This window comes from Clarias gariepinus, chromosome 23 (assembly GCF_024256425.1).
Source record: "Clarias gariepinus isolate MV-2021 ecotype Netherlands chromosome 23, CGAR_prim_01v2, whole genome shotgun sequence".
NCBI lineage: Eukaryota > Metazoa > Chordata > Actinopteri > Siluriformes > Clariidae > Clarias > Clarias gariepinus.
In genome coordinates, this window is record NC_071122.1 from 9,059,958 (window position 1) to 9,086,888 (window position 26,931).

The window sequence follows — 26,931 nt, forward strand, 5'->3', positions numbered from 1 at the left end:
TAATTATGATTGAATAATTTATTTATTTATTTATGGTTAATATGATTCACTGAATCAATGGGTGAGTTTTTGAGTCAGAATTGATTTACACTAGTAAACTTACTAGCGTTAAATGCTCTAAAATATTTGGCAGGTCGTTTAAGGTCTTTGTTTCCTGTGTGCACGATGAATGGAGAGCTTTGAAAGTATTTTGGGTGCTGGGTCATATCACTATACACCATACAACAATACAACGTGCAGTAAGAGTAAGCTAAAACTTCTCAGAAGAGTGAAAGCAGCATGTGGTAAGGAACAGTCTTCTGGTTATATCATACAGCTAGACCTATAATGACAAATGTTTTTATGTTGACATCATATGCGGGGGATAAGTCAGTAAATTGGAGTAAAATCACAGACTTCGCTTATCCACACGAAAATCTGATGTGAGGGAGTCATTTCTAAAATAACGCAAGGTCCCTGGACAATACTAATCCCGTTCGGATGGGACATAATAGTCTGGTTCTATAAGAGAATCACTTCTTCTTTGAGCTTTTTGGGCAGTTGGGGTAACATCACCACCTACTGGACGGGTGTGTGGAGTGGCAGGAAAAAAATGACCGCTTTGTTTGAGACATGACGTTTAAACGAACAACACAAGTTATAAACCATTTCAGTGTTTATTAGATACTTTTATTCGTTTTAATACTTCAAACTCTGTAAAATGTAATACATAGACCCCCTGACTTTTTCTTCCAAATTTTGACACAATCAGATATTAATTGCGAACAAGAACAACTTACATAAGACGTTCAGCTCGTTTTACACAAAAACTATCCCGAAAGGTTCTTGCTAATAAAAGAAAATCCTGGTTTAAAAAAAGGTGGAACCTCAGAAATGTGCCACTGTTAATTAGCTGCTGAATAATGTATGATCGCTCACAGAAATGGTCCTCCTTCTGGTGCCCTGGCAACAGCTAAATATTTTAAAATGAACTAATCAGATCCAGGTAAGGCCTTTAACCATAACAGTCATACTTTTGAGCTGAACTGATGCCTGCTTGTATGTGTTAGGAATTTCAATTCGCCTGATGTTTACAGTTTGCAATCCATCTTGCATTTTTCGTAATCGAACCCTGCATAGATACTGTTGACCGGAAAAAAAAACATTTATAAACCTCTAGCACATCAACCACCTTCCATAAGTCACTTTCCATCATATCAACAACTCAACAAGTGTTTGCTCTTTGTTAAATGACGTAAATGGTTTAAATCTGCTTATGATGGCACTTAAAATATAGGAAGCCATGGAAGACCATGCGAATGAGCCGTTACCATAAAAAGCAGTAACCTGTTTCACCCAGTGCATTCATTTAAAGATGCTGGGTATAGAAAATTCATTCAATTAGCTTTAAGAATTCAGGAGCACTGTGGTGTGAGCGGAGTTACCCCAGTGTTATCTTTATCATTGTGCCATTATGCTCAAGGCAAATCAGGTCTTTTCCTCGTCCTCAAGTTCATCGTATGTAAGATATACAATAGAGTAGTGTTGGATGATTCAGAAACAAATTATTGTTCGATTTTTTTTTCATTGTTGCATTTTGTAATTTAGTTAAGGATGCAGTCTAAAGTCCTTTATAGCAGAATAAAGGTCTTTAAAGCCAAATGTATATATATATATATATATATATATATATATATATATATATATATATATATATATTGCATTCACATGTACAGTATGTATACACTACTGCTCAAAAGTTTGGGTTTACTTGCAAATTTTCTTGCACACCTCGGATTAGACCCATTATGAAGGCTTTACCGATCATGAGTGACAGATAAACCATAACATTAACTGTTCAAAAGGGATTATTGCATTATTGCAGGAACAACCATTGAGGTAGAAAGTGATCCCATGACAGATGAAGTGAATAACCCAGATCAACTATATACCTATATACCTATAGCCGCTGCAGCACAAATCGCTAAAAACGTCAATGCTGGTCAGAAAAAGGAATGGATCTGAACACTCAGTGCATCACAGCCTGCTGTCTGATCCATTTGGTCTGATCCTCACCCTGCAACCCACAGTACAGCACCCAAAGGTTCGAGTGCTAATGTCCTGGTGCCAGACACCACACCACAGCCTTAGAAGCTCTACAGAACCACCACATTGGCACAAGTGGCACTTCATCATACTGTAGTGGGCTTCATGTTTTGCATGGTAACGTTACGGCTGATTGATGTGTGTATGAGGACCATGCCAGATTACTTGTGTTTTTTCTTTGGTATTGTACTTGACTTGCAGTGTTCAATGTGAAACACATTATTTGTGTGCTTGTAAATTTTATTTTCTTAATAGACAGAAATTCTAATTCCAATTCTAATTGTTGAATGAACGACTCATTACCATAGTGGACTAAGCTTTTGTTGCCCTCTTGTGGCCAGGTACATGTGTGCTTAATGGCATAAGGTTGAAAATCTTGCCATAACTTATTTGCTGAAATAATAATGTTTTTTTATAAGTATTCAGAATTTATACCTAAATTAAGGATGTACTATATATAAAGCAATAAGCAGGGTACGAGGCTGGGATCGGAAAGGGAATGTTTGTTGTTAAGGAGGATGTAAAGTTTGCAAACTGCTCTATGTTAATTCTTGCACGTCTGCTTGTTAATGAACATGTTAGTCTGCTATAAAGGGAAGGAAGTAAGTAGAAGGGAGTTTGCATCAGACTTCATTGTTTTTCTGGCGTGTGTATGTGTGTGTGTATGTGTGTGTGTGTGTCCACGTGTGTGTGTGTTAGAAGTTAATTAGTGCCGCAGGGAACAATAAAGGCCAGCCTCAGTGGAGTAAGGTCTTTGTCAACACTATTTGTTCACCTGTTGTTAAAAATAAATCTAAGTGAGTTGATGAAAAGTGTCACTGACATGCAGTGTATGAAGCTGCTCCAGTAACACACGTAATGGAATAATATCCTTGACCTTAGATGAACAAAATACTGATACGTCGAGAGATGTGTCTAAATCGCACAGCTTTTCCTACTGCACTTCAACCTCTCCCACTCAGGTGACCTTGATCATAAAAAGGCCGCTGGGATATCTTTTGTGGCTAGGAAGCAATCAGAATCAACATGAGGAAAAAAAACATATGGCGCTGCGGCTCATCTGAGCTCATCCTGCCATGGTTTGTCCCCATGAGGAGGCAGAGATCTCAGGGGGGGAGCTCGGATCCACACAACCAGCAGAGCCATTGTGTTCACCTACCTGTTGTTATTATTGTTATTATTATTATTATTATTATTATTAATAATAATAATAATAATAATTAAAACTATGCATTTTTATTATTTATCATTATGCAAAGTGCTTTAGAGAGAAATTATTATTATTATACACAAAATGTAATATAATAATAATAATAATTATAATTATTATTATTATTATTAATATTATTTTGATTTATACATATTTTCTCACACATTTCATACTCATTTCTCCAATTTATGATTCTGTAAAGCTGATTTGTGACAATGACCATTGTTAAAAGCGCTATATGAATAAAAGTAAATTAAATTAACTTTAATCAAAATATTCTTCTTCTTCTTCTTTTTCTGCCTGCTTCTTATTTAGGGCCCAGGCACTATGACGTCAGCCCTATGTCATCATAGTGTGTGATTAGCACCCAAGCACTATGACATCAGCCCTATGCTATAGTGTGTGAAAGGCCCTATTGTTTTCCTAAGGATTCTTTTTTTACACCATTTGGGAGTATTAACATGTTTACAAACTCATGAAAATTGGCAAACAGGTTGGAATATGCTTACATTAGGATGCCCAAGAGTTTGGGGATCTCACACAAGATTTTGCTGCATAGCTTATGCACACTTGCACATATGCACATGAAACCTGATACACATTTAAAGCTTATTGAAATGAACAACTTTCGCATTGCAAGTCATGAGATCAATTGAACATAAAGTCAGTTTTTTTTGGTCATTTGCAAAACGCACCTATTGAATCTTGAAACACTCTTCCTAGGGAATTTATACAATCACTACCAAACCAGGCCTATGTGATCTAAAGCAAATGAGAATGCAAACTTGTAGAGGGTTTTTTAATATCTCTAAAAGGTCAGCCGTGATGTTGCCTTAAACTGGATGATAACTTTCTGTATGGCATTACACTGAGTGACATCACATTAAATGACAACACTAAGTAAAATCATAGTGTTATGCTTTTTTTCCAGCATTTGCAACTTTTTGTAGGTATTAAAATAAAAATTCCCCCTATTCTACACACGTACACGTCGCAGATGTTAACGCTCACATACTCACATCTCTCTCTCTCTCTCTCACACACACACACACACACACACACACACACACACACACACACACACACATCACAAATATTAACGCACAGACACCACACATACAAACATGAACAAACATTCATCCATCACACACACACACACACACACACACACACACACACACACCCACAAACAAACAAACAAAGACACTAACGCACTTAAAAAATACTTTGGGCCCAAGGTGACATCAGCCCTATATAGTGTACTGTATGACGTTTCCAAGTTGTGCGGTGCACCAGGGCGGTAACAACGAAAAGTGCTCGTGCCCGCTTATCGTTTCTTGCAACTATATTATTATTATTGTGTTTACAATGCATTAAATAGAACTTATATCAAACATGCAACAAATTGAATCACACTAACAAAACATAACATATTTATATCACACATTTTTTTTATTCATAATTATTTAAAAATAGATATTAACATTAATTTACTCTTATTCTTATTATTTTGTTTGATTTCATTAAAAACGTTTTATCAGTTTAAAAAAGAAAATAAAGGCCATATAAAATGTAAAAGCACATTGTAATGATAATTATAAATTTTGTTTTCTACTTGTGTAGAACTTCTACTTTTGTTTTCACCCCGTGCCTCATGCCTGTAGTCTCATGTGTAAGGCTCAGGGCCCACCTGCAAAGTAATATAGAAGTGAGATTATTATTATTATTATTATTATTATTATTATTGTTGTTGTTGTTATTAACATTGTATTGTATTCTTACAATCAAGTGATCTTAAATTGTATTTCCATCATATACTATAGGTATATTACTATAATTATGTCTTATTGTTTATATTGTGCATTTAAAAATAAAAATGTAATAAAATCTTTCAAAACACAACCTGAATATACATGCCATGCTGTATTTTAGGACTGAGGGTCAAACTCTAAAAACATTCTTTGAGGTAAAAAACTAAAATACAACATATAATAATAAATAAACATTGTATAAAGGTATAATGTAAAAATATATGCGAGATGTTAAATTCTAAATGTATATATTTGGCATGTACATTGAGAGGATTTATGCCTACAGTAAAAAAATTAAACAAGTAAGGATGTCAAGACAAGGGAGTGGATTAAATTTATATAAATTAAATCCACTCCCTTGTCTTGACATCCTTACTTGTTTGATTTTTGAAAAATTAATCAAATCATAATGATAAAATAAATCATATAATTTATATCTATATCTATATATCTATATCTATCTCTCTCTCTCTATATATATATATATATATATATATATATATAAATTATATATATATATATATATATATATATATATATATATATATATAAATTCTGTATATTAATGAGACGGAGACGGATGTGTGTTTTTTTTTCGGAACCTCTGAAACAAACATGGAGGCTGTCACGTGGGGGTTCGGTTAAAAAGAGCGACTGTGACGCAATGTGACGTAGTGACGTGAAATAACTCGCTAACTTTGACTATACCGTAGGTGTAACTCATCCAGGTGGGTGGATTGAGGTCACACGGGTTGCTATGGCACTCATTGTACCTTAGACACCTGATAGATTTCACCTGATAGATTTGCAGATCAGACAGGTGACAGGTAATCGATATGTCCAAAAAAAAAAAAAAAAGAGAAAAATTGATTCGTGTTGTATATTGCAACTCGAAAAACCGGTTCGGGTGAGGGAGACGGATGTGGTTTGTTCGTTCCTCGCCCGCGAGGTCTCCATATATATATATAGATAGATAGATAGATAGATAGATATAGATATAAATTATATGATTTAATTTTATCATTATGATTTGATTAAGTTACTTGTTTGATTTTTAACTGTAGGCATAAATCCTCTCAATGTACATGCCAAAAATACAAATATATATATATATATATATATATATATATATATATATATATATATGCATGCAATTTTAGAAATAAGAGAAAGTTTTACAATCAAATATTGTAAAATGTTGGGAACTTGTTAATAATGACATTCACATCAGGCGTGTGCTTATTGTTGTCCGGGTATTTAATGCAGCAGCACTGTGCAACCACCAGGGGGCGGTTAGGTCCCCTCGAGTGACGTCACCTGACACCAACGTTATGGCGGGTGCGTGTTGAGAGAATGCGGGAGAATCGTGTGTTTGTTTCGCGGGAAGACACGCTGGAGCTGTGCAGCACACACAGATGACCTCAGACCGAGAGCCCGAGATAGAGAAGTAGCCTCGATATGGAGTGTCACGGTGGCAGAGCTGCAGACCGAGCGCTGGTTCGCGCCGGAAACCCGCACGAGCTGTCGCGCGCCGCGAACGCGCCGAGTCAAGATGGCGAACCGAGATCATCCGAGTGCGAGGAGGAAGAAGAGCCAGCGGCGGAATGTCGGGACGCGCCGAGCGGTAAAGGCTCGGACACGAAGCGCGGGTCCTCTCATACGGCTCACAGACCGGCCGAGGAGCCGCCGCGGCTCAATTTTCACATCCCGAGGAGGAACAAAGAAAAGAGAGGTGCTTTACATTTTGCCGTTTTGTTCACGGGGTTTGTTTTTTTTTGTTTTTTTTCGGAACCTCTGAAACAAACATGGAGGCTGTCACGTGGGGGTTCGGTTAAAAAGAGCGACTGTGACGCAATGTGACGTAGTGACGTGAAATAACTCGCTAACTTTGACTATACCGTAGGTGTAACTCATCCAGGTGGGTGGATTGAGGTCACACGGGTTGCTATGGCACTCATTGTACCTTAGACACCTGATAGATTTCACCTGATAGATTTGCAGATCAGACAGGTGACAGGTAATCGATATGTCCAAAAAAAAAAAAAAAGAGAAAAATTGATTCGTGTTGTATATTGCAACTCGAAAAACCGGTTCGGGTGAGGGAGACGGATGTGGTTTGTTCGTTCCTCGCCCGCGAGGTCTCCAGGTGTCATGCCACACCCATCTACACCTGGGCAGGTTTACCTTCAGTGACATCTGGGCCTGGTGTTGAGCTGTTGAACATGACCGGCACAAACAATGTGGCAGAAAAATAGCATGATGCATAAAACAATGCAATGCAACAAAACTCCAAACGAGCCTTAGCGGAAAGAGTAAAAGTGAAATAGTTTTGACTTAAGCTGATTTACACTGCGGTTATGGCAGTCTTGGAAAATTGTGATATTTTGTAGTCTAAAACATCTTGCTTTAAAATGTACATATATTAAGGATGGGAATCATCATGGATCACCTGACATATCATCGTGATACCTGCCGATCTGACTTACCGATTTTTTACAAATATTCTGATTCAAAAAAGGCCCCCCCCCCCCCGCCCCGCCCCGCTGTGCTGCCTGCCAATGTGTTCTGAACCATTTACACAACAGTTGCAGGATTCAAAAGAGAATGGCAAAATTTAACCTCCTTAAATGCAAACATATATAAATTACAAAACAAAAAGTCAATTTTGCAGTCAGTGTGGTGATGTGTGAATTGCCAGACAAAAAATTGCGATGCATAATCTTTTTTCAAATGTGTTTTTTCATTTTCGCTGTTCAATATATAAATGATAGGCTATTGTGTAAAATTATTAGGCACTGTATTATCTTCAGTACAAATTGTTATACATGTTTATCATATTTGCATTATGTACAAAATCATTCACGATTTCCAACATAACTTAAAAATGAATAAATAACATTTACAGAATGATGTTTGCATGTCGGTAAAGAAAGTGACACATTGCACGATGGACCAGATTTCAAATGGAAACAAAAAAAACTAAAAACAAACCCCCCCCCCACTAATGAACTCTCCTGGGTTTTGCATGAAAATGGAAAGGAGCGAGTGTGACCGTTAGTTAGAAGAACTCGTATTCTCCAGCATGCTCAGTAAAACCTAACAGCTTTTACTTATAAAAACTGCACAAATCTGTATTTACATATTTTAAATTTTAAACAAAGTATTTTCACAGCAGATATTGTTTGGGTTTTTGTATTTTACTATTCTTTAAAAAGTTACCTTTTATATAATTCTTTATGTAAAAATATTTTTTTTAAAGCCACTTAAAAAAAATTATGTGCACAAGATTTTCCACAGTACTGTAAGTAAAACAGCTGTTAGGTCTTACTAAGCGTGCTGGAAAATATGCCAGAGTTCATTTGGTAACGTAGGTCACACTTGCTCTTTTTTATTTCTCATGCAAAACCCAGGAGCCTACATTAGGTTTTGGTTTTTATATTCCGTACCCATCTGATGTTTCCAGACCTTCCTGTCATTAAGTATCTTCCTTTTTTTTTTTTTTTTCTTTTTTTTTTTTTTTACAGTTATGCAAATATTCTTGATGTTATTTATTTATACATTAGGTTAGGTTTGGAAATTGTGAATGGTTTTGTATATAATACAGGCACGATAAACATATATTAACATTTGTACTACAGATAATACAGTGCATGAGACTTTTGCACAGTACCGTTTTCTCTCGCAGGAAGTCTTCACGATGTTGATTTCTCTGGATTGTTACTCAGTTATAAGAGAGAAAATCTGTAGAAGGAATGAATGTTTATTGATGATTAATGGATTGGGTTTTTATTGCTGTAGTGGGAAGCACACTTGCGTTATTACTATATTTAAGGGTCCAAACAATGTCGAAGATCATGTTCATTTTCAAGGAAGAATTAACGATGAATGTATTATTAATGTAATAAGTAATGTGTGGTATAGAAGTTCCTGTGAATCGGCTGTTTCGTGCGCATTTATTGTAAACCCGTGGGTTTTTTTTTTAACTACTGCCGAAGCCGTGAAAATAAACGCCTATCTTCTGGCCTATTAAGTTAAAGATTTTTACAGCTCTGTGGCTTAAATGAAGTTAATGAAGCAAAAACTCATGAGGGACCAGCGATCTTCGAGCTTCAGTGGTTTTCCCAAGTTATAATCACAGACATGTTGTGGCATATGGTAGATTCGAAAAGCTTGATGGAGCCCTGCGTATATGGATACAGTTGCTAAGCTACCATTGGATGGTTGCAGATAAAGGTGGGGTTTAGTCTGTCCTTTGCTTCTAAAGCTCACAATTACAACGATCCTCTGAGGGCTCATTTAAAAAGCTTCACTGAAGATTCAGCATAGCTCTTGGGATAGAAACATGGATTGCCCTAGGGAAAATGTCCGTAGGGGAAAGTATTGGGAGACAGCCATTGTTCTGTTGACATGTGCAAGGTTTTCTATTCAGGATTGAGTAAAAAAAACAGTTAAATTGAGTTGTCTCCAAGCAGCCGAACGTTAGCATAAAACCTGGTCATAGACCAAGAACGCAAGCTGGAGCACGTTCACAGCATAGCGAACATCTGATGGGTTCTGAATGCTTAGCTTGTATTATGCTGAATCGGAGTTATGCCGTAAACATGTCTGAGCTCAGAAATATGTCATTTTTGACTTGTGCACGTTCATCTTCAGAAGTATTAAGGGGAAAACAATTTATGCTTGTTTTTTGCTAACACCAAGCTAGCTCACGGTCACAAATGATGTATATATTTACTTCGAACAGTGATCTGTATAGTCAGTGTTATAGATTAACAAGCACATATATTCCATATATTGATTGATCTAAATGTGTACATACTGTATAACCCCATAAGCTCTAAATAGCCATGTAGGTTTATTGTCGCTTACCGAAATTGTGGTTACAAATGATACTTTGGTACAATTTGCCGCACTTAAAAGGTTAAGGGAGACTAAAGAAAAATAAATAGCATATGTGGAGGGAAAAAAAATCCTACAAATATTTAGAACAAAAAAACAGAAAAGGCCTGACTTGTATACAATTGGGTCTGTTAAACTGAATTAAAAAATGCTTTTTGATCCCGCCTTCATGCCTTAGGTTTCTAATCAATATTAGACGAGACAGAGTTCTTCTAACCAGTCACTTAATAAATTGATGAGAATTAATTCTGAATGCACAATGTCGAAAGCATGAAGGACGGGTCATCCATGGCATGCTGCCCGAGTTCTTGGTAGACTTCAATGGGATGTTCCTTCTGAGGTTGTTCAGAGTTTTTATTTAGTTTTTCTTTTCTTTTTTCTATGTTTTTTAAGGGGCTCAGTTGTGATGTGCCTTGAATGTTTGAGTTTATCAGAGCATTAATGTTTAAGGCTTTGTGAACAGCATGGATGTTGCCTTTGTTATTGGATTATTCAAAGAAACTTGATGAAACATTAATAATTTTCAACTGCTTCTTAAAAGCAATTTAGTTTTCTGTCAATCTAGAAATTAAATTTTTATTCAGAATTATTCAGCCCTGGTTAGACGACAGGACTGTGAAATCTTAAGTGCATGTTCACTTCCTGTCCCGATACCGTTCTTGTATAAGCTGTATGGTATCTTAAATTTTTGCATACTACGGTACTTTTTTTTTTTTTTTTTTTTTTTTTTTTGAGGATCTTATTTCAGTTGCAGTTTAATCGACCACAGGGGTCTGGTGCGTTAAACGGTTCATGTAGTTTGAACAGGATGTACTTGAACAGTAAAAGAAAGGTTTGAGGGACTTCCTATGTTTGAGACACTTCAGGCGTTTGTGGTCAGATTGTGATCTACACCCACACAGCTGTGTGATCTGATGACTGATAAGCCTCCTGATTTTATGACGAGGAACTTGGTTAAAACATTGACTTAACACATGCAGAGATTTTTGTGGTTCTTACATGTGGCCATATTTATAATCTTGATAAAAAAGCACATCATATTTCTATAAGGAAGAAAATGGGGTCAGTTCAGGATGAATTTAATTAAACTAAATAATTACAAAGATATCTTTTGCTTTATTGAGAGAAAGGTGAAGAACGTCAGGGTTTTTATGAGTATAAATATATAGATGATACTGAAGTTACCAAGAAATGTGTTTATTAGGTCAAAAAAAAAGTCTATATTGAGTGTAAAATTTGGTACTGATGTGCTTTGTCTGGCTAAAGAAAGAGTCACTGTTTGGTTTTAAATAAACAAATGTGTATGAGCCTTTTAATCGGATAATTACTGCAGTGATATGTTTCAGCTGGCAACAGTTAATTTGACCCAGACCAATAGTTGGTGGCTTCTCAATTCTTAAACAATTATGGAGGAAGATGCATTCTGTCAAGTTAGAGCTAGAAAAAAAGCTAGAGTTTGCTTAATTTATTGGAACTGTTCAGTGCATTATTATAAATCCTGGATGGAAGGATAGCACTGAACCATCAACCTCCCAGAAGCAATGGTTAAAAAAATGAAGGTGGTTGGAAATCAGTTAAATGCTTGACGTGGAAGCATAAAAAAATCGACAGTAAAAATCACAGCCATGCTTAATGGTGAAAGTAAGAGCATTTCCACACAAAGTATGATGAGAACTCTGAGGATTCGGACTAAACAGCTATGCGGCCATAAGAAACCTCTTGTTAGTGAGGCTCCTCAAAAAAGGGTTCAATTTGTTAAAGAGCATAAAGATTAAACTTATAAAAAGTCATGTGATCTGATGAGTCCAGATTGAGCCTATTTCATAGCGATGCCAATCCGGGTGAGGAGGAAAGCTCATGCACCCATCAGTGTTAGGGTCTGGGATTGCTTTAGGACTAGACTCAGCAGCTTGATGGCAATAAAATGAAGTCAGCTGATGACCTGAATGTACTAAACAATAAGGGGATCACAACTATGGAGTGTTTCTTCCCTGATGGGACACCATATATGACGCCAACATTTTCACAACATAACCCTGTTACCAGTAATTAGTATATGGTCTGGAGAAAACTTTATCGTACTGTCATCAATACAAGATCTCTGTACGGCCGCTACATAAATGTGTTGTAGCAGATCAATGTGTATAATAATGTGTATTGTAATTGAAACTAAAGGCGTGTGCTTGTATGTGCACTTAGGAAAGCACAAGCTGTTGCCTTTTCTTTCATTTCTAAGTTTGGGTGGATGGTGACACGGCGCAGACAGGAACTGAAGTTAACTGAAGCTGATCATTTGCATCATACCTAATTTTGTATTGAGAATCATACTAGATTACTCTACATAGTAGCTTAAGCCTTGTCCAGCTCTAAAGTTTGCAAATAGAAACACTATCAGCTTAAATATATTTATTTTACCAAGCAAAATGAATAATGTGGAAGATTTTTTATCACACTAATACATTCAGGGGCTGTTTTTGCTCTAAAGTAGTTCAGAGAAATCATTTCCCCACTACGGTCTGCTAACTGAATGTCTTGTCTCTGTCCTCAGCTCTGTTCCAGTACTTGTCCTCGGAGTCCAGAGAGTTTTCCGAAATCCTCAACATAATCACCTCTAGCTACAAAGATCCTGCCTCAAAAGCGAACTTTGTGTACTCCAAACCTCGCCTCATCCACAACGAGCCTCTAGAGAAAGAAGTAAGCTTACTTGCTAATCAATTTGTTTTTGTCAGTGATTTCGGACATCTGATTGGTCAGAAGGCGTTAATTTATTTTAGTAGTAACGATAAGTTCATAATAACTTGTGTAGTGGATAATATAAATTATGGCTAATAATAAATGTATATGTTAAAAAGTATATTTTTAGGATTAAGAAAACAAGTTCGAACTAACGTTTGAAGCTCTCTAATTCGAGAGCCTAGTGAGAGCAGATTGCACGGATTCCATCAATGCAATAGTTGACCATGTATAGACATGGTGTGGCATATTGTGGAAGATCAAACTTTGAAAGATTAATGGGCAGATCGTTATATGTTTATTCTTTATGGGGATGGTTTAAAATCAGTTTGTCTCATACGGTCTGTAAACAAAGTAATAATAAGCAGTAACGTGAAGTGCCACCATGAGACGAAGCACGGGTTGTTTGAGCTAACATCAGTGTAAGGTAAGGGCCTGTAAAATACCTGAACTGAGGCTTTAAATCGCAGCCTACTGAATTAACTGACTGGCGAATACAATAAAAAACAGAAGTCCAGACATGGTAATCTGACTGTTCCAGGGAAGTGATTTGTCCATTTTAGTATGTGTGGAGTGTTGGTGTGAAATGTCACAATGTTTCTATGCAGTTCATTGAAAAGAGAAAGGAGCTGAAGCAGGATGGACGCACTGACAAAGAACTGGCGGAGACTTTCTGTTTCCTGCTTACTGACAAGGTAAGTCTGTTACCTCACAGATATTGCCTCCCTAAAGAACCTTGTATATACCTGGTATATATGCATGTCCCTTATATAAATTAATACAGTATTGCATGTACGCTATAGAAAAAACAGAGTGCAAACTGGCAGTTTCAAAATAAGAAAAGGAGATAAAATGTGCAAATTGTCAGTGTATATGTCGTATGAGTGTATAAAGTGAGATAACAGGATAGAATGGAGAAAGAACAGTTCCCTGAGGTTCTCATGTGTTACTGACCACCACATCAGACAGGGAATTACCCAACCTCCCAAACTGGGGCCCATCTAACAGTTATTTAGCTACTCAGGACACAATGGATGTGCCGACACCCATCCTGGGCAGTTTCTCACTGAGTAAAAATGGTTGTATTGTATTAAAGGCACTGGGGAAATACAAAAAATGGACCATTACAGCCATCCAGGAAAGAGTGAGCCCACTGCAATAGGTATATGACCGCATCACCCATCAATACATGAGGCTGGTGTATTGGGAATAATATGTATACGGAAATGGTATTGGGACCAGGGAAGGTTTTATCAGTGGTCCTACGTAGGTGTGGCACAACTAGGCGCTCAAACAGTTTCATGATTTGTGACGTCAGTGTAACTGGTCTGAAGTTCTTGAGACCAGAAGTGATGGCCTTCAAAGGTATCAGTACTACACAAGATGTTTTCCATAGCACTGGTATTCTTTCCTGTATCAGACTCTGTTTAAAGATGTATTGCAGGATACCAGGCAGCTTAGCAGCACAAGATGTTAGATTCCTGGGGCTAATATCATCAGGGCCTATAGTCTTGGTTGAGTTTTTCCAGCTTTCTTCTTACTTGGATGGCAAGAAGAATAGCATGAAGCAGTTGCTCACGGTCAGTGAAGGTGGTGTACTGGTTTCAGTGGGGGATTCTGGTGGGGGGTTGTGAGAAGGGGTGCTTAGCAGTTGCTCACAGCTGATGGTGATGAGGGTGTGAAGACTGATCCTGTGTAAAACGGCCCAGCCGGGGGTCCTGTGCTACACCTGTTGAATTGCTCCGACCAGGCTGTCGCCTTCCTGATTGTCTTTAACATTTAAGCCAGTGCTCTGCTTAATTCCTATCTATTCATCTCTGATGTTATGCTGAAGTTTACTCTCCAGCTTTTGTCGATAGGAGTCCTTGGTCTCCCTCAGCCTTACCCTCAGTTCCCGCTGTATCCTTTTCAGTTCATCCTTGTCACCAGACCTAAAGGCTCTTTTCTTGTTGTCTAACAGTTTTTTTTTTTTTTTTTTAAGTCGCTGGTGATCCAAGGCTTGTTGTTGGGATAAGTGTACCATTGTTGAAGGGATAATGGTGTCGTAGCAGAAGTTGATATGGACAGTAACACAGCCTGTGATTTTGGTAATCTCTTCCTCGTGTAGTTTACACAGCACATTCCAATACGTATGCTCAAAGCAGCCCTGCAGGGTCTCCCTGGCTCCCTGTCTTCTAATATTCCTTGTGGAGATAGGCTGCCTTTGAACTGTTAAGACATACAAAGGTGTTAACGAGACCTGATTGTGATCAGAATTGCCGAGTGGGGGAAGAGCCATGGCTTTGTATGCGTCTTTGGTGTTAGCATATACAAGATCCAGTGTCCTGTTTTCCCGTGTGGGACAGTCAACAAACTGGTAGAAAGTTGGTAATGTCGAGTCCAGATTGACACAATTAAAGTCACTAGTAATAGCCACGAATGCCTCGGGGTGTTCACACTGTAACCTGGCAACAGTGGCATGCTACTGTCGGGTCAGCCGTCGGTGGAATGTAAGCACAGATTAAATGGCAGAGGAGAATTCCCTCTGTAAATAATATGGGCGTATACCCTCAGCTAAGTTCAATATCTGGATGGCAAAGGCGCTCCGTCACGTTACACCATCTCTCATTCACATACACAGCAATCCCACCACTTTTCTTCTTACCACTTTTCTTCTTCTTCCTGTCTGCCCAGGAAAGTTTAAATCCTGGTATGGAGGTTAAGGACACAATGGCCAAACTTTTCACAAACACAAGCATGTACAGCATGAAGCTTTCGGGAATTCACAAATTTTATTCAAACGGAAAACAGACAGGACCTAAATGTAAAACATCACCCGACATCAGAGCAATGCAAAGGGAGGTGTGGGGGTGTCCTCTTCGGTTTTGATGATCTAATTGCCTGCTCTGGTAGTAACTCCTCTGGCTTACATTTGGCAACTTTAATTTCAGGCAGTTTATGCTGTACATTTTTATTCATTTTGATTCTGGTTTCCACCTCTGTCATGCCTAACATGTTTCTGCTTTCTTTACACGTAGAACTATAAATCATAATTTTCAAATCTTTTCTAATTTTGAGCACAATATTTATTGATTGCTTTGTTTCGAACAGCTAAATCTCAGACTTTGACATTAAAAAGTACTTAATATACACTAAATTGTAGGGGTGGTCCATGCTGCCATAACAAGTAAGTAAAGGGTTTGAGATCCCCTTGATGCTTCTTAAGGAACGGAAAGTTTTTGCTCTTTAGTCGAGCATAGGCGAATCTATTGGTTTCAGTTCCTTTATAATTTACATCTATATAAATAGAAGTTTTGTCTGTTATTTGGTCAGAACTCCCTCTTTCAATTATATCTTTTAGTTTCCTACATTGGAGCACCTGAAAACTACTCTCTGAAAATTTTCTCTGTTCGTATGCATGTGTGTATGTCTTTGGACTGTATTCAGTTAAACTTTTGTAGTAAATAGATATCTGCCTGAAGTCTATAAAATAAAAATTTTAAGTAAAAGTAATGGTATGAACAGCTATGTACCGGATTTAATAATCTACTTTAAAATAATCTACTTGCTTTAATGCCCTGGATTTGTTTAAAAACAAACTTTAATTGTATCTTAATGTTATTTTCAGGTACTTCTGGTTAGTGAAAAAGGTTTATCAGCCGGGAACAGCTGGATGAACTTTTTGGGATATTCTACTAAAGGTAACATTTGAGTATTTGAAAATGTTTATATGATTACACTTCAAGTCAATATGACAATTGACTGACTGACTTAAGTAAGCGTATACTCACTTAATCACTTCTTTATCTTTAGGTGTTTACTTGTGCCAGTTCTCTGATTTGCTACAAAGCAGTCCCATTGAGCCTGGCTTTGTCGGAGAGATAATCATCTTTAAAGTGATAAAAGTAACTACCCAAACATTTCATGTCCAGGTTTTATGGCCCATAAACACGTAAAATGTGTTGGCTCATAAACACGTTAGTAAAAAAGAAACTTGTTGTATTGTTGTTTTTAGGGTAAAGTAAAGAGCATACATGAGAACATGGTAAGAGGTTTGGACCCTACGCCTAAATTTGACAGCCATTTCTCTAAGAATGCCAATAGAGTGACATCCCTGACATCTTACAAGGCATTCGAGTATACTCAGGTATAAAAACAATACATTTTGTCTTTGTGTTTAGTTTGATGCTCTGTGTGTAACTGAAAAGAAATGTGAGGGGTGTTTAAGTCAAACCAGGAGCTGAGATGAAACGTCTCAATGAATGAAGCCATAAAACAATTTACAGAAAACCTCAAGCACAGTATGGTAATGAGACTCTTAGTTAAACATTTAATTGTTGCAAACGTTTTGTATGCTCACTGCAGAAGAGATTACAGAAGAGAAGCGTCTGTATGTGGAATCTGTGCACGGAGTCATTCACAAACACCACTTGAACATTACAGGAACTCGGCTGAGAGTTATTCCCGCATCCTCCATACAGTCCTGACCTCACTCCAAGCCATTTCCACGTTTTCGGACCAGTAAAGGAGACCAATATTTTATGTCTCCGGTGTACTGAGAAATTTTTTTTCTGCCTTGATGGTTTCCAAGCATTAGTGAATCGCGAGGAAAAGTGCATTAGTGTAGTGGGGGATTATGTAGAGAAATAAAAATAGTTAATTTTCACACCTCACACCTGTCTTTTGTTGTTTTGCACCATCAAAAGTCCCGGTTTGACTTGAACATCCCTCATATTCAAGCAAAATTGTGTGTGTGCAGTTTCTATATTATAGCTCTGTATATTTTTTGCATTTAAAGTGTTCTAATCATTTTAATGAATGTCTTCAGTTAATTTAGCTTTTTATTTTTTAACAGCAATATTTCTATGAATATGTGGATTTTGAGCCTGCGTCTAGACCAAGGCATGCATGTCCATACGCTGTGGTGTCTTTTCAATTCAAATCCAAAGAAGCTATAACATCGGGGCCCAAAGCCTCGCCTCTGCAAAGGTATCTCGCTTTAACTAATAACTTATTGTCTGGTTTATCAAGCTGGTATTTGTTACATCCTTTTTTTTGTTTCTTTTTTTCTTTCTTAGGTCTAACAGCATGCCATCAGGAACAGGTATTGGTCTGCTTACGTCTTTTAAGTTTGTCATGTGCACATTGTGTTGGTTATGATTGCACAGCTATAGTACACACATGGTAGAGTATAAAAAGGAGATAAAGTAGTAGCACAAAAAAAACAATTTAAATAGACATTACAATATGATGAATTTATTGCACAAGAGAAGACAAGACTTATCCTTAGTGTCAGTGGAATAGTGTCCCTATAAATATTGCAGACAGAAATATAAAAAAATATTGTCTGTGACTGTGCACACGGAGGAACTTCTAACCCTGACATGCGACTTTGTTTGCATAAGTATTGCATTGATTTAATATATATTCGCGTGCAATAATTCCTTAACCCAACCTAATAGCTTATCACATCTATGGAGTTTTTTCTTCCTTGATGGCACAGGCATATTCCACGACTCAAGTTGTGTAAGAGTGGTTCTGGGAGCGGGAGGAATCGTTTTCACACATAAACTGAAGATTTTTAAATCACTTTTTGCCCATTCTGGTGAAAAGTTTATGAAGTGATTTGACTGATATAGGTTTTTCCAACTCTGGTTATAAATAAATGTTTATTACATTGCATAGGGTTATTGAAATTAAAGTAATCAAAGCCTAAGGCAAGCCAACAAAATAGTAGTGTATGCAACATTTATTTGGTTGCATCTTTCTGTAGTCGACAATAATCTCTGTGGTTTCGCTGATATCAAAGTAATGATTGTTGTCATTTCACCACTCTGGTAACGCTGTTTGTACTCTGTGGTGAGGACTAAGATGGTAGATCATTAAAGAGAACATCACTTCCTTCTTGTTTATACAGTTAGTACATAGTGGTGGCCCTGCTGTGAATAGAGGAAAATAAGCAGTCATGTATTAATTGCATTAGAAAATTCTAATGAAGTACAAACATCAGCTCCAGGTATAATCTCATACAGTGCAAGGTATTGTGTTTGACATACATTATATACTTACAGGTAATATAACAAGGGTTTTTGTGCTTCTTTCCTGTAGGGATAGAAGGAATGAGATATATCCCCTAACAATCTCTTACAACACAAGCCGATTTTCAGGTTTTACAGGTCTTTTTGTTTGTTTGTTTGTTTATTAACCTTAATACGTGGCAGTAGAATCCGCTATTGACAGTCTGGCTCAAGACAATGAGCACACACTTGGTCGAGCTGGTGACCTGCCTTGCCTTTTTTGGTCATGGAAATGACCGGCTCTTCTACTTTGAAGACTTTTGCTTCGTCTCAGGGTCGTACCCATACACCCATGTTTCGCCACCCGTAATGATCCTCCACAGGACATGTCTCGCTGACCGAGTTCTTGGCAGACATCAATGTGATGTGCCTTCTGTTCCCGGAAGAACAATAAAAGCAATGTTGTGGATTGTTCTCTGACGATCATCGTGAACAATTTCCTGAATGGTATTGACATTTTCGGGGGTTGAGCGCATTAAAGGTCTTCCTAATCTCTCGTCGTCTTCCAGTGAGGACCTTGAAGCACGTGTGCAACTCAGAAAACCTGGAAGGAATGATTGCAGCATTGCTCTATGCTTGCCGAATCATGCCAAACGTCTCAGTGGCAGATTTGCCCAGTTTCATGCAGAATTTCATGTTCGCTCTTTGATCTAACTTGCTGTCCATGATGATGTGCTGCCATCTGTTGGCATGTTACAAAACTAGTCACGAAACCTTTTGATACCACCTTGTCCAAGGCCAAAACTATAATAAGGAGTCCAATGCAGAAAGTGTACTAAGAATATTGGGATATCATTGTCATAGGAAGGCATCTTTATAATATTTTTATAAAAATGGGCAGAAACCGAAGAGAAGTAGTTATTACCTGCTTTAGGATTGTCCATGCCATACATAATCAAACACTTAATCATCTAGGAAAAGGCTCAAATGCATTACACATGAGTCAGTTGAAGAATGAGGAAAGAATTAAATCGATATAAGCTTTTAAAGAAGCAGTGCACATCATCTGATTAGAATATGTCCTTTCAGTTTCTCGCCATCTCATCAGTATATGGACACATAATCACCTTTTTGATTAATAGTTAATTACTGGCCCACGGATGTGTACTCTGTGTGGGGAAACACTGTATTGTCTACATTTTAGAACAATACTAAACCTTTTTTTTTTTTTTACCATAAAATAATATTGCATTAGGTAATTGAGTAACAACAATGTCAACAGTCGTTGGTATTTTAATACACAAAGGTCGGTTGTTTGGAATAATTTTTGCAAGAACAGTATTGTGTCAGGTGCTTTTGCAAAACACATGAAGCACCACGATGAAAGTTGCTCTCATGAAAACCTTCCCAGGAAAGCAAGAACAGAACATATCTCTGCTGCAGAGGAGAAGCTCATTTAGAGTCACCAGCCTCAGAAATCACCAGTTAACAAACAGCACCTCAGATTAAAGCCGTTATGAAGCAGCAGACACATCAATATCAACTGTTCAAAGGAGATATATTTTCTGGGAGAGTATATTATACTGTATATGACACATTCCAACCTGAGACTTTGTTTATTTCCAAAACAAGTATATTAGGAACATGAAGCTCTTCATTTGTTTACTTAATGAAAAGTTAATTTCCTGTGTGGTTAGATGCAAGTGCACGCGAGCCTTTTTTTTCCCCTTTGTACTGCTCCACACTTCAGTCCAGTAGGTGGCGGTAATGCACCTTTAAGTTGGTTTGCAACTCACAAAACAAAACAAAAATCAAGAAGAACATGACGGCACACTGTGGCGCTTTCGGATTCAAAATAGTGCTGGTTTTGTTTTTGTTTGGTTGTTTTTTTTAGCCCGATTATTATTCTTTTTTTCTTTCTTTTTTTTTTTTTTAATGATCATTATTATTTTGGAGCATGGCTGCCGCCGCTGTTCGTGTGTATAATCGTCAGACGCTGCTACAGTATAGAGAGCACCCAGCAGCCAGGCTGCCCCATCATGTGCTGGAGAGGCTGCGCGCTCTCGGCTTGCTGCGGGATCGAGGCCTGCAGGCCTCCGCGTCGCCTGGTCCGCGTGTCCCGGGGAAGAGGCGCCGTAAGCGGTGTGAGAGGAAGCAGAAACGCGGGAAGCGCGCGGGGGTCCGTGCTAGTTTAAAAGCTAACCTGAGCTGGCCGACTCTCCCGCCCATCCAGCTCTCCAGGTTTAGTGAGTTTTAGTCGCCATTTCTCTCTACAGCGAGTACATATCTGATCGAGATGAGGTTTCCTCAGGATAATGGTGTAAATACATCACAGTGTGGTGATAAAAACAACACACGACAAGAAAAACACTTGTTGTTGGGAGGATAGTAACCATAGTAACCATAGTGTCGATGGCTCTGAGAATGCAGTGGGTTTTCCTGTGGTCACTTGGTGGTTAAAGTGATCCATTGTGCCACTGTTGAGCAGGATCGATGCCCTTCGGTATTATTAAACCTTCTGTTGGAGGCACCGTCTTATCAACGCCTTATGTTCGAGGCTACTCTCTCCCCAGTCACTTCTGTGCAGGTCTGAACGCGTTACATCAGTTCATTTGTAACTGCAGTTTAAATGGTTTCTCCACTTGTGATTTGCAAAAAAGAAGAGGATCGTGATTTTTTTTTCAGAAGTGTTTGGATATCTGAAAACAAAATTTGAACCGATGCTCTAAGAAAGGTGAAAGTTTCTTAAGGAGAATCGTCACTGGTGATGAGACATAGTTTCATCACTGCAGCCTGAGCATAAACGGCAGAGTATGGTAAGGAAGTGTCCTCAATCGCAGACGAAGAAAAAGTTCAAAGGTCACCCATCAGCTGGAAAGTTAATCAGTGCTGCAGAATCTCAGGGGCCAGAATTGGAATATTATCAGGAAAGAAGTTCAGCAATCAACAGTGCTTGTTATATTAAGATGCTTTTTAAAGAACCAAAGCCTAAACTTTAAATTAGACACCGAGGATTGCTATCCAAGGGTGTTGTAATTTTGCACGGCAATGCATGTCCACACACTTCTGGCTACACTGTCAACACTCGGCAGAAAACTTTGTTTTAAGGTGATAGTGTCCTGATTTTGCTCCCCCTGACTTTCACCTGTTTGTTCCCCTGAAAGCAGCTCCATTTATTTCAGGCTGTTTGTGCGGGTGCTGTGGCCCCTGTAGCACCTGCCCAATGGGAGAATGGTGAGCAGTCCATGATTGGTGTGAGGGATATCTTTGATAATTCCTCTAGCCCTTTGTAGACAGTTTCTTTGAAATGTCCTACATGGTGGATGACTTGAAGCGCACGATGTTCTGTTAAAAAAAAAAGCATCGAGTGGCTCAGTTTCCAGTGGTCTAACTTAGCAACCGAGTTTTACCCCCAACTCTGCAGTTTTGTCCTGTTTTTTTTTACATTCAGGCCATATTCTAGATTTGCCTATTCTTATTTCCATGGTGCATGCTCTGCATGTTTTTCTTTTAAAAAGGTGGGGGCTGTGGTAGCCCAGAGGGTTGGAGCTCTGAGTTGATGAGTGGAAGGTCAGCAGTTCAAGCCCCAGCTCCACCAAGTTGCCACTTTTGTACCCTATCTGCTCCAGCGGTGCTGTGTCATAGCTGACCCTGCTTTCTGACCCCAGCTTTCTAACATGATATGCAAAGAGAGAATTTCACTCTACATTACATTGCAGTTTTACTTTACTTTACACTGCCTGCCTATACATCATACACACAAAGATTACATGTGTAAAAATGATTCCTCATGAGCTATTCTTTCACAATCTGAGTCTTGGAATATGGCGTGCCATCAGGGAACAAAAACTCCATAGATGTGATAACCTGGTAATTTAGTATATTCAGGTCATCAGCTGACTTCATTTTATTGTCACATAACGTTGCTGAGGTTAGACCTGAGCAAATGTAGCAACCTCAGGCCGTAAGACTGCTTTTACAGTGGCCATTATGCACTTCTACCCTTACGCTCCTATTACCCTCAACAGACCACATGACCTAATTCCATTGCTCCAGAGTCCAATCTTTATGCTTCCTAGCAACCTGAAACAGTTTTACTAAATAGCCTACTAAATTAAAGTGTTTTAAACAGATCTGTATAATCAGAAACATTTAGCTTTGCAGACAGAATTGAAGATGAATAGCAATCACTTGAGAAAGATGATCAGTTTTAAATTTAACTGAATAATCTGTCACTTTGTTTTTCCCTTTTTAGAAAGATGTGGCTACACTGTCTGGAAAGGACACTTTTTAAACAGAGGAAAGGAAGCGTATCAAGCAAGCCTCCATTCCGTTTCTCAGCCCTTTCTTCCTTTCAAGATGTGAGTTTCTTCTTTTACAGCAGCTTTTTATTTAAACAATTAGTCCAGAGGTGTCACTTATGTTAACGGAACACATGATAACTTGTGCTCCATTTGAAACTCAGAATTTTCCATCTCTGGCTGTGGTGTAAACTCTCCAGATTCTAATATGGAAAATCAGCTCTTTACCTCCTGAGGTCAGCAATTAATGTCAAACCAAAATGGCTGCTCACAATAACCGTCATCAATGCAGCACTTATTACCTTTTTATAACTTGCAAATTATTCTATGATGTGTATACTAGTATTTGCTTTGGATCCTTAAACCTTCTACACATATTAACCTGTTTACACCATAAAATTCCCTTTACAATTCATGCATTTAGGGAGATTGTTGTTTAGATGAACATAAATATATATATTTTTCAGTCAGCCGAGGCATCCGACATAATAGTTTAGACACTTTGAGTTCATAAATGACATAGTTACGAGTCCAGGGCCCGTGTTTACTAAACATCTCAATTACTTATAGGAATCACACACAAAATTAATTTGGGACTAAAAATACCCCTAGCTCTGAATAGGACACAAGTTATTTATAAAGCTTCCAGCTCTTATTTTCAGTGAGGAGTAGGACCTCTCCTAGGTAAGCGTGACATGTCACTGTTTATGACACTGAGAGACACAAAGTAGACTTCACATTATAGTGGGTATTGTAGTTCTGACTTTTTTAAAAAAAATCTTTTTTTTTTTGTCTTTAATTATGGAAAATCAAAATGTTGAAATCGACCAGTTGTATGAAAGCTTTATGCCTAACTCGGTTATCCTAATCAGACTGCTCCAATCACCACTGTTTCAAACCCTTATAATAGAACCGTATAGGACTGTTATAATTAGGATTTATCGATACCGGGGCCAAATCGATACTTTTAAAACGGTACCAGTGCCAAAACAGTGCCTGAACCGATACTTTACAAAAGCCACAAAATGATGGTGGATGACTCAAGAATACATTTTTATTGAACAAAACATTTAATGCTTAAAATTGAACAATATATTAAAAGTTTAAAGTATATATGAATATACAAATACTATTGTAGTACTGCTAATGCTAGCTGGAAAGTCATAAAGAAAATCCATGTTACATTAGTATTTTACAAATCGTTTGACCATTTGTTAGCATGAATGCAAGATTTGCATTTTGTGATTAACATTACAATATCCTACTACTAACCTGCGGAAAGGCTGCAGTCCTCATCATAATCGGTGGACTCCTTCTTTTGCTACGGTTGGTATGACTGAGGCTGGGTTCATCCTCACCGATAGTGCCAGCTGTTGTCCACAAGCTGTCAAACATGGTGCATCCCTCTGCTTTTAAGTGTGCCCTCTAATGTTTCATTAGATTTGACATGTTTCCCCCTTACACGCAACTGCTGTAAAACATTTGCTGCACGTAGCGGTGTCGGAATCCTTTCTTGTGAAATATAGGCACACTTTCGATCGTTTAGTTTTAGGCATTTTAACGAAAGTTTAATTTAGCAAGCTAAGATAGCGGTAGACCGCCTGCTGCCGTCAGAGCAAGTGTAACATTAGCTGCTGCTTTCACACACATCTTTGATGGTCTCTCATTTACTGATGATTAGTGCTTTAATTTTTTTTTATTTAACCTAATAAACTTTTAATCTACAAAAATATATGAACCCAGAGAACAAATGTCAATCGACAGTTCAGGCATTAAAGTGGCACCGAAATGACGCACGGAAATTCGCGTTCTGTTTCAGTCCGGTACATACCGGTTATACAGGTACCGGTGTCGTATTGGCACCGGTTTTCGGTACCCAACCTTAGTCATAATCTTATTAAAATGACTGGGAACAAAGCGAAACTGGAAGAAAGTTTAGTAAAATATATAAAGAAAAAGTTTAAGGAAGATGTAAAATATAAATAAGTAATTAAAAGAAAATGTAGTGAAATGGAAAGAAAAGGAAATAATTAAAGGTAAATTCTGCCCTACTCTTGCCAATGGAGATAAAAAGTGTGAGTAGACGAGTTATCTGACAAGTAGCTTGCCATGCATACCCCCAGGGAGTGTAAAAAAAAAAGAAACAAAAAAAAAAACGTAAAAGATAAAAAGAAAAGTAAAAAAATTTTTTAAATAGCTTATAACAGAATATATATATATATATATATATATATATATATATATGTGTGTGTGTGTGTATATATAGTCTGTTTTTTGTCCAAACTTATTTTTGTGTCACTCAATATTGCCAAAACGTCTCTCCTTTGTAAACGTCATTTCCTCACTACTCCTTGTAACCATTTAGGACAACTCCGGAGTTCTCCTAAGTTCTTGTGGAGGTCAGAGTGATTTTCTATTTTAAGAATGTTGATGAATTGCTCTTAATCTTACTTGTAAAAGTAGCACCAAAATTGCGTCACTCTAAAAAAATTTTCGGGCCACAAAATTTTCTACTCAGAAATGCTTAGTCAATATGGGACTTAGACTCACAGTATTTGTTTAATTTCAAGCTCACCAAAATCAGTTGATTCGACCAAGAACACGTCGAGTCTCCTGTTCTCCTTTTAAATGTGTTTACACTGAAGAGATAACATTTAATTTGAAATTATTTCGCACGACTAAATATATTTTTGAGCCAGATTTAAACTATAATACAGCTAGTTTCAGGCCCTGGGCTCTATGTCTAATACCTCTGGATTAGAATTTTTTTTTTTCCTTTTTTTGTTGATTTACATACTCCCACATGTTTAAACAATCTTGTTATTAATCTTGCAGACCAGACAGGCTGGAGATTGGTAATGTCATGAGATTCGACCATGTAAAACAGTTAATTCCACCTACACTGTTCTCCTGGGATATTTACTCCGGCAGCCACGAAGGTAAACTGTTCAGTCCTTACCATCGAAATTTGTAACGCAGGTGCTCACGACAAGAGGTGTTGTCTAAGTCTGTTTATAACGTATATTGACTCTTGTGTGTATGGATGACTGATAATTATTTTAGAATAAAAAAAGCATGAGTATGTAGAAATGCTGACCAAACCAAGCAAAGTAAAGTCCAATAAAGTTTTATTGGTGTTGTAGCTGCTTAGAGCACAAGAAATCCCTGGCAAATATGAGATATTAGTCAGATTTTCATGGTGTTTGTTGTGTGCAGTGTTCAAGAGTGGAATGCACTGCAGTCTGTTTGAGGTCATGGCGGAGAAAAACAAACCTGGGGAGGGCCTGACTGAGTTGTTTCAGGAACTTGAAAGAAAGGGGTTGGTACGTGTCGGTCTTTTGATGCTACGTGCAAAAATATTTAATTTAACCCGGAACTGATTAAACCATTTGTTTTTGTAATTTGTATAACCATATTTTAATGCCTAACTGTTTTCCAGTTTGTGTATTTTTGGTGGTTGTTTATGCAAAATTAAATTTTTGTCCCTAATCTGTTTTTATTTTTGTGCAGGTGTTGGTTAACATGGTGAACGACAAAAGTTTTCTCTTCCTTCTTTCTTCTGAACAACTGTCCAACTCAAATGGTACGCTGCCTTTTCTAACTGACACACACTGTTTTTTTTACCTCCCAAAAATATGTGCATAATATAAGAAGAATTTTTTTTTTAATCCTGCTATTGCTATTAATGTTTTAAGAACGCAGGTCAGGTTGGAAAACGTCTTGTCAAGCTCTGTTCATCTATCCCCATGCCCGGGATGTGTCGAAATTCTGTAAGTATTTAACCCCAGAGGTAAATCCTAATTGTTGAGTAAACTCTTGTGTATATTAAAGACATCTCTCTAGTACTCTTGGAACACTAATGTCAAGTACGGGTGCGATAATGTGTCTCAAAGACC

At 37.7% G+C, this 26,931-nt stretch overlaps 1 protein-coding gene across 3 annotated transcripts in view; it reads left to right on the plus strand.

The window, feature by feature from the left end:
- Positions 1–6,406: 6,406 nt before the first annotated feature.
- Positions 6,407–26,931, plus strand: part of tasora (transcription activation suppressor a) — a 36,475-nt gene continuing 15,950 nt past the window's right edge. The window contains exons 1-13 of one of the 3 annotated variants that reach the window (XM_053484163.1): positions 6,407–6,838; positions 12,554–12,699; positions 13,347–13,433; positions 16,346–16,418; positions 16,531–16,622; positions 16,733–16,864; positions 17,573–17,706; positions 17,796–17,821; positions 22,990–23,095; positions 25,871–25,974; positions 26,252–26,358; positions 26,546–26,618; positions 26,731–26,805. In XM_053484163.1, the coding sequence (XP_053340138.1) occupies positions 6,565–6,838; positions 12,554–12,699; positions 13,347–13,433; positions 16,346–16,418; positions 16,531–16,622; positions 16,733–16,864; positions 17,573–17,706; positions 17,796–17,821; positions 22,990–23,095; positions 25,871–25,974; positions 26,252–26,358; positions 26,546–26,618; positions 26,731–26,805 (1,429 nt within the window). In that variant the 5' untranslated portion in view covers positions 6,407–6,564. Of the gene's footprint in view, positions 6,839–12,553; positions 12,700–13,346; positions 13,434–16,083; positions 16,138–16,345; positions 16,419–16,530; positions 16,623–16,732; positions 16,865–17,572; positions 17,707–17,795; positions 17,822–20,627; positions 20,981–22,989; positions 23,096–25,870; positions 25,975–26,251; positions 26,359–26,545; positions 26,619–26,730; positions 26,806–26,931 lie in introns of those variants that run through there. The other 2 variants (XM_053484164.1, XM_053484165.1) reach the window with 2 other exon arrangements.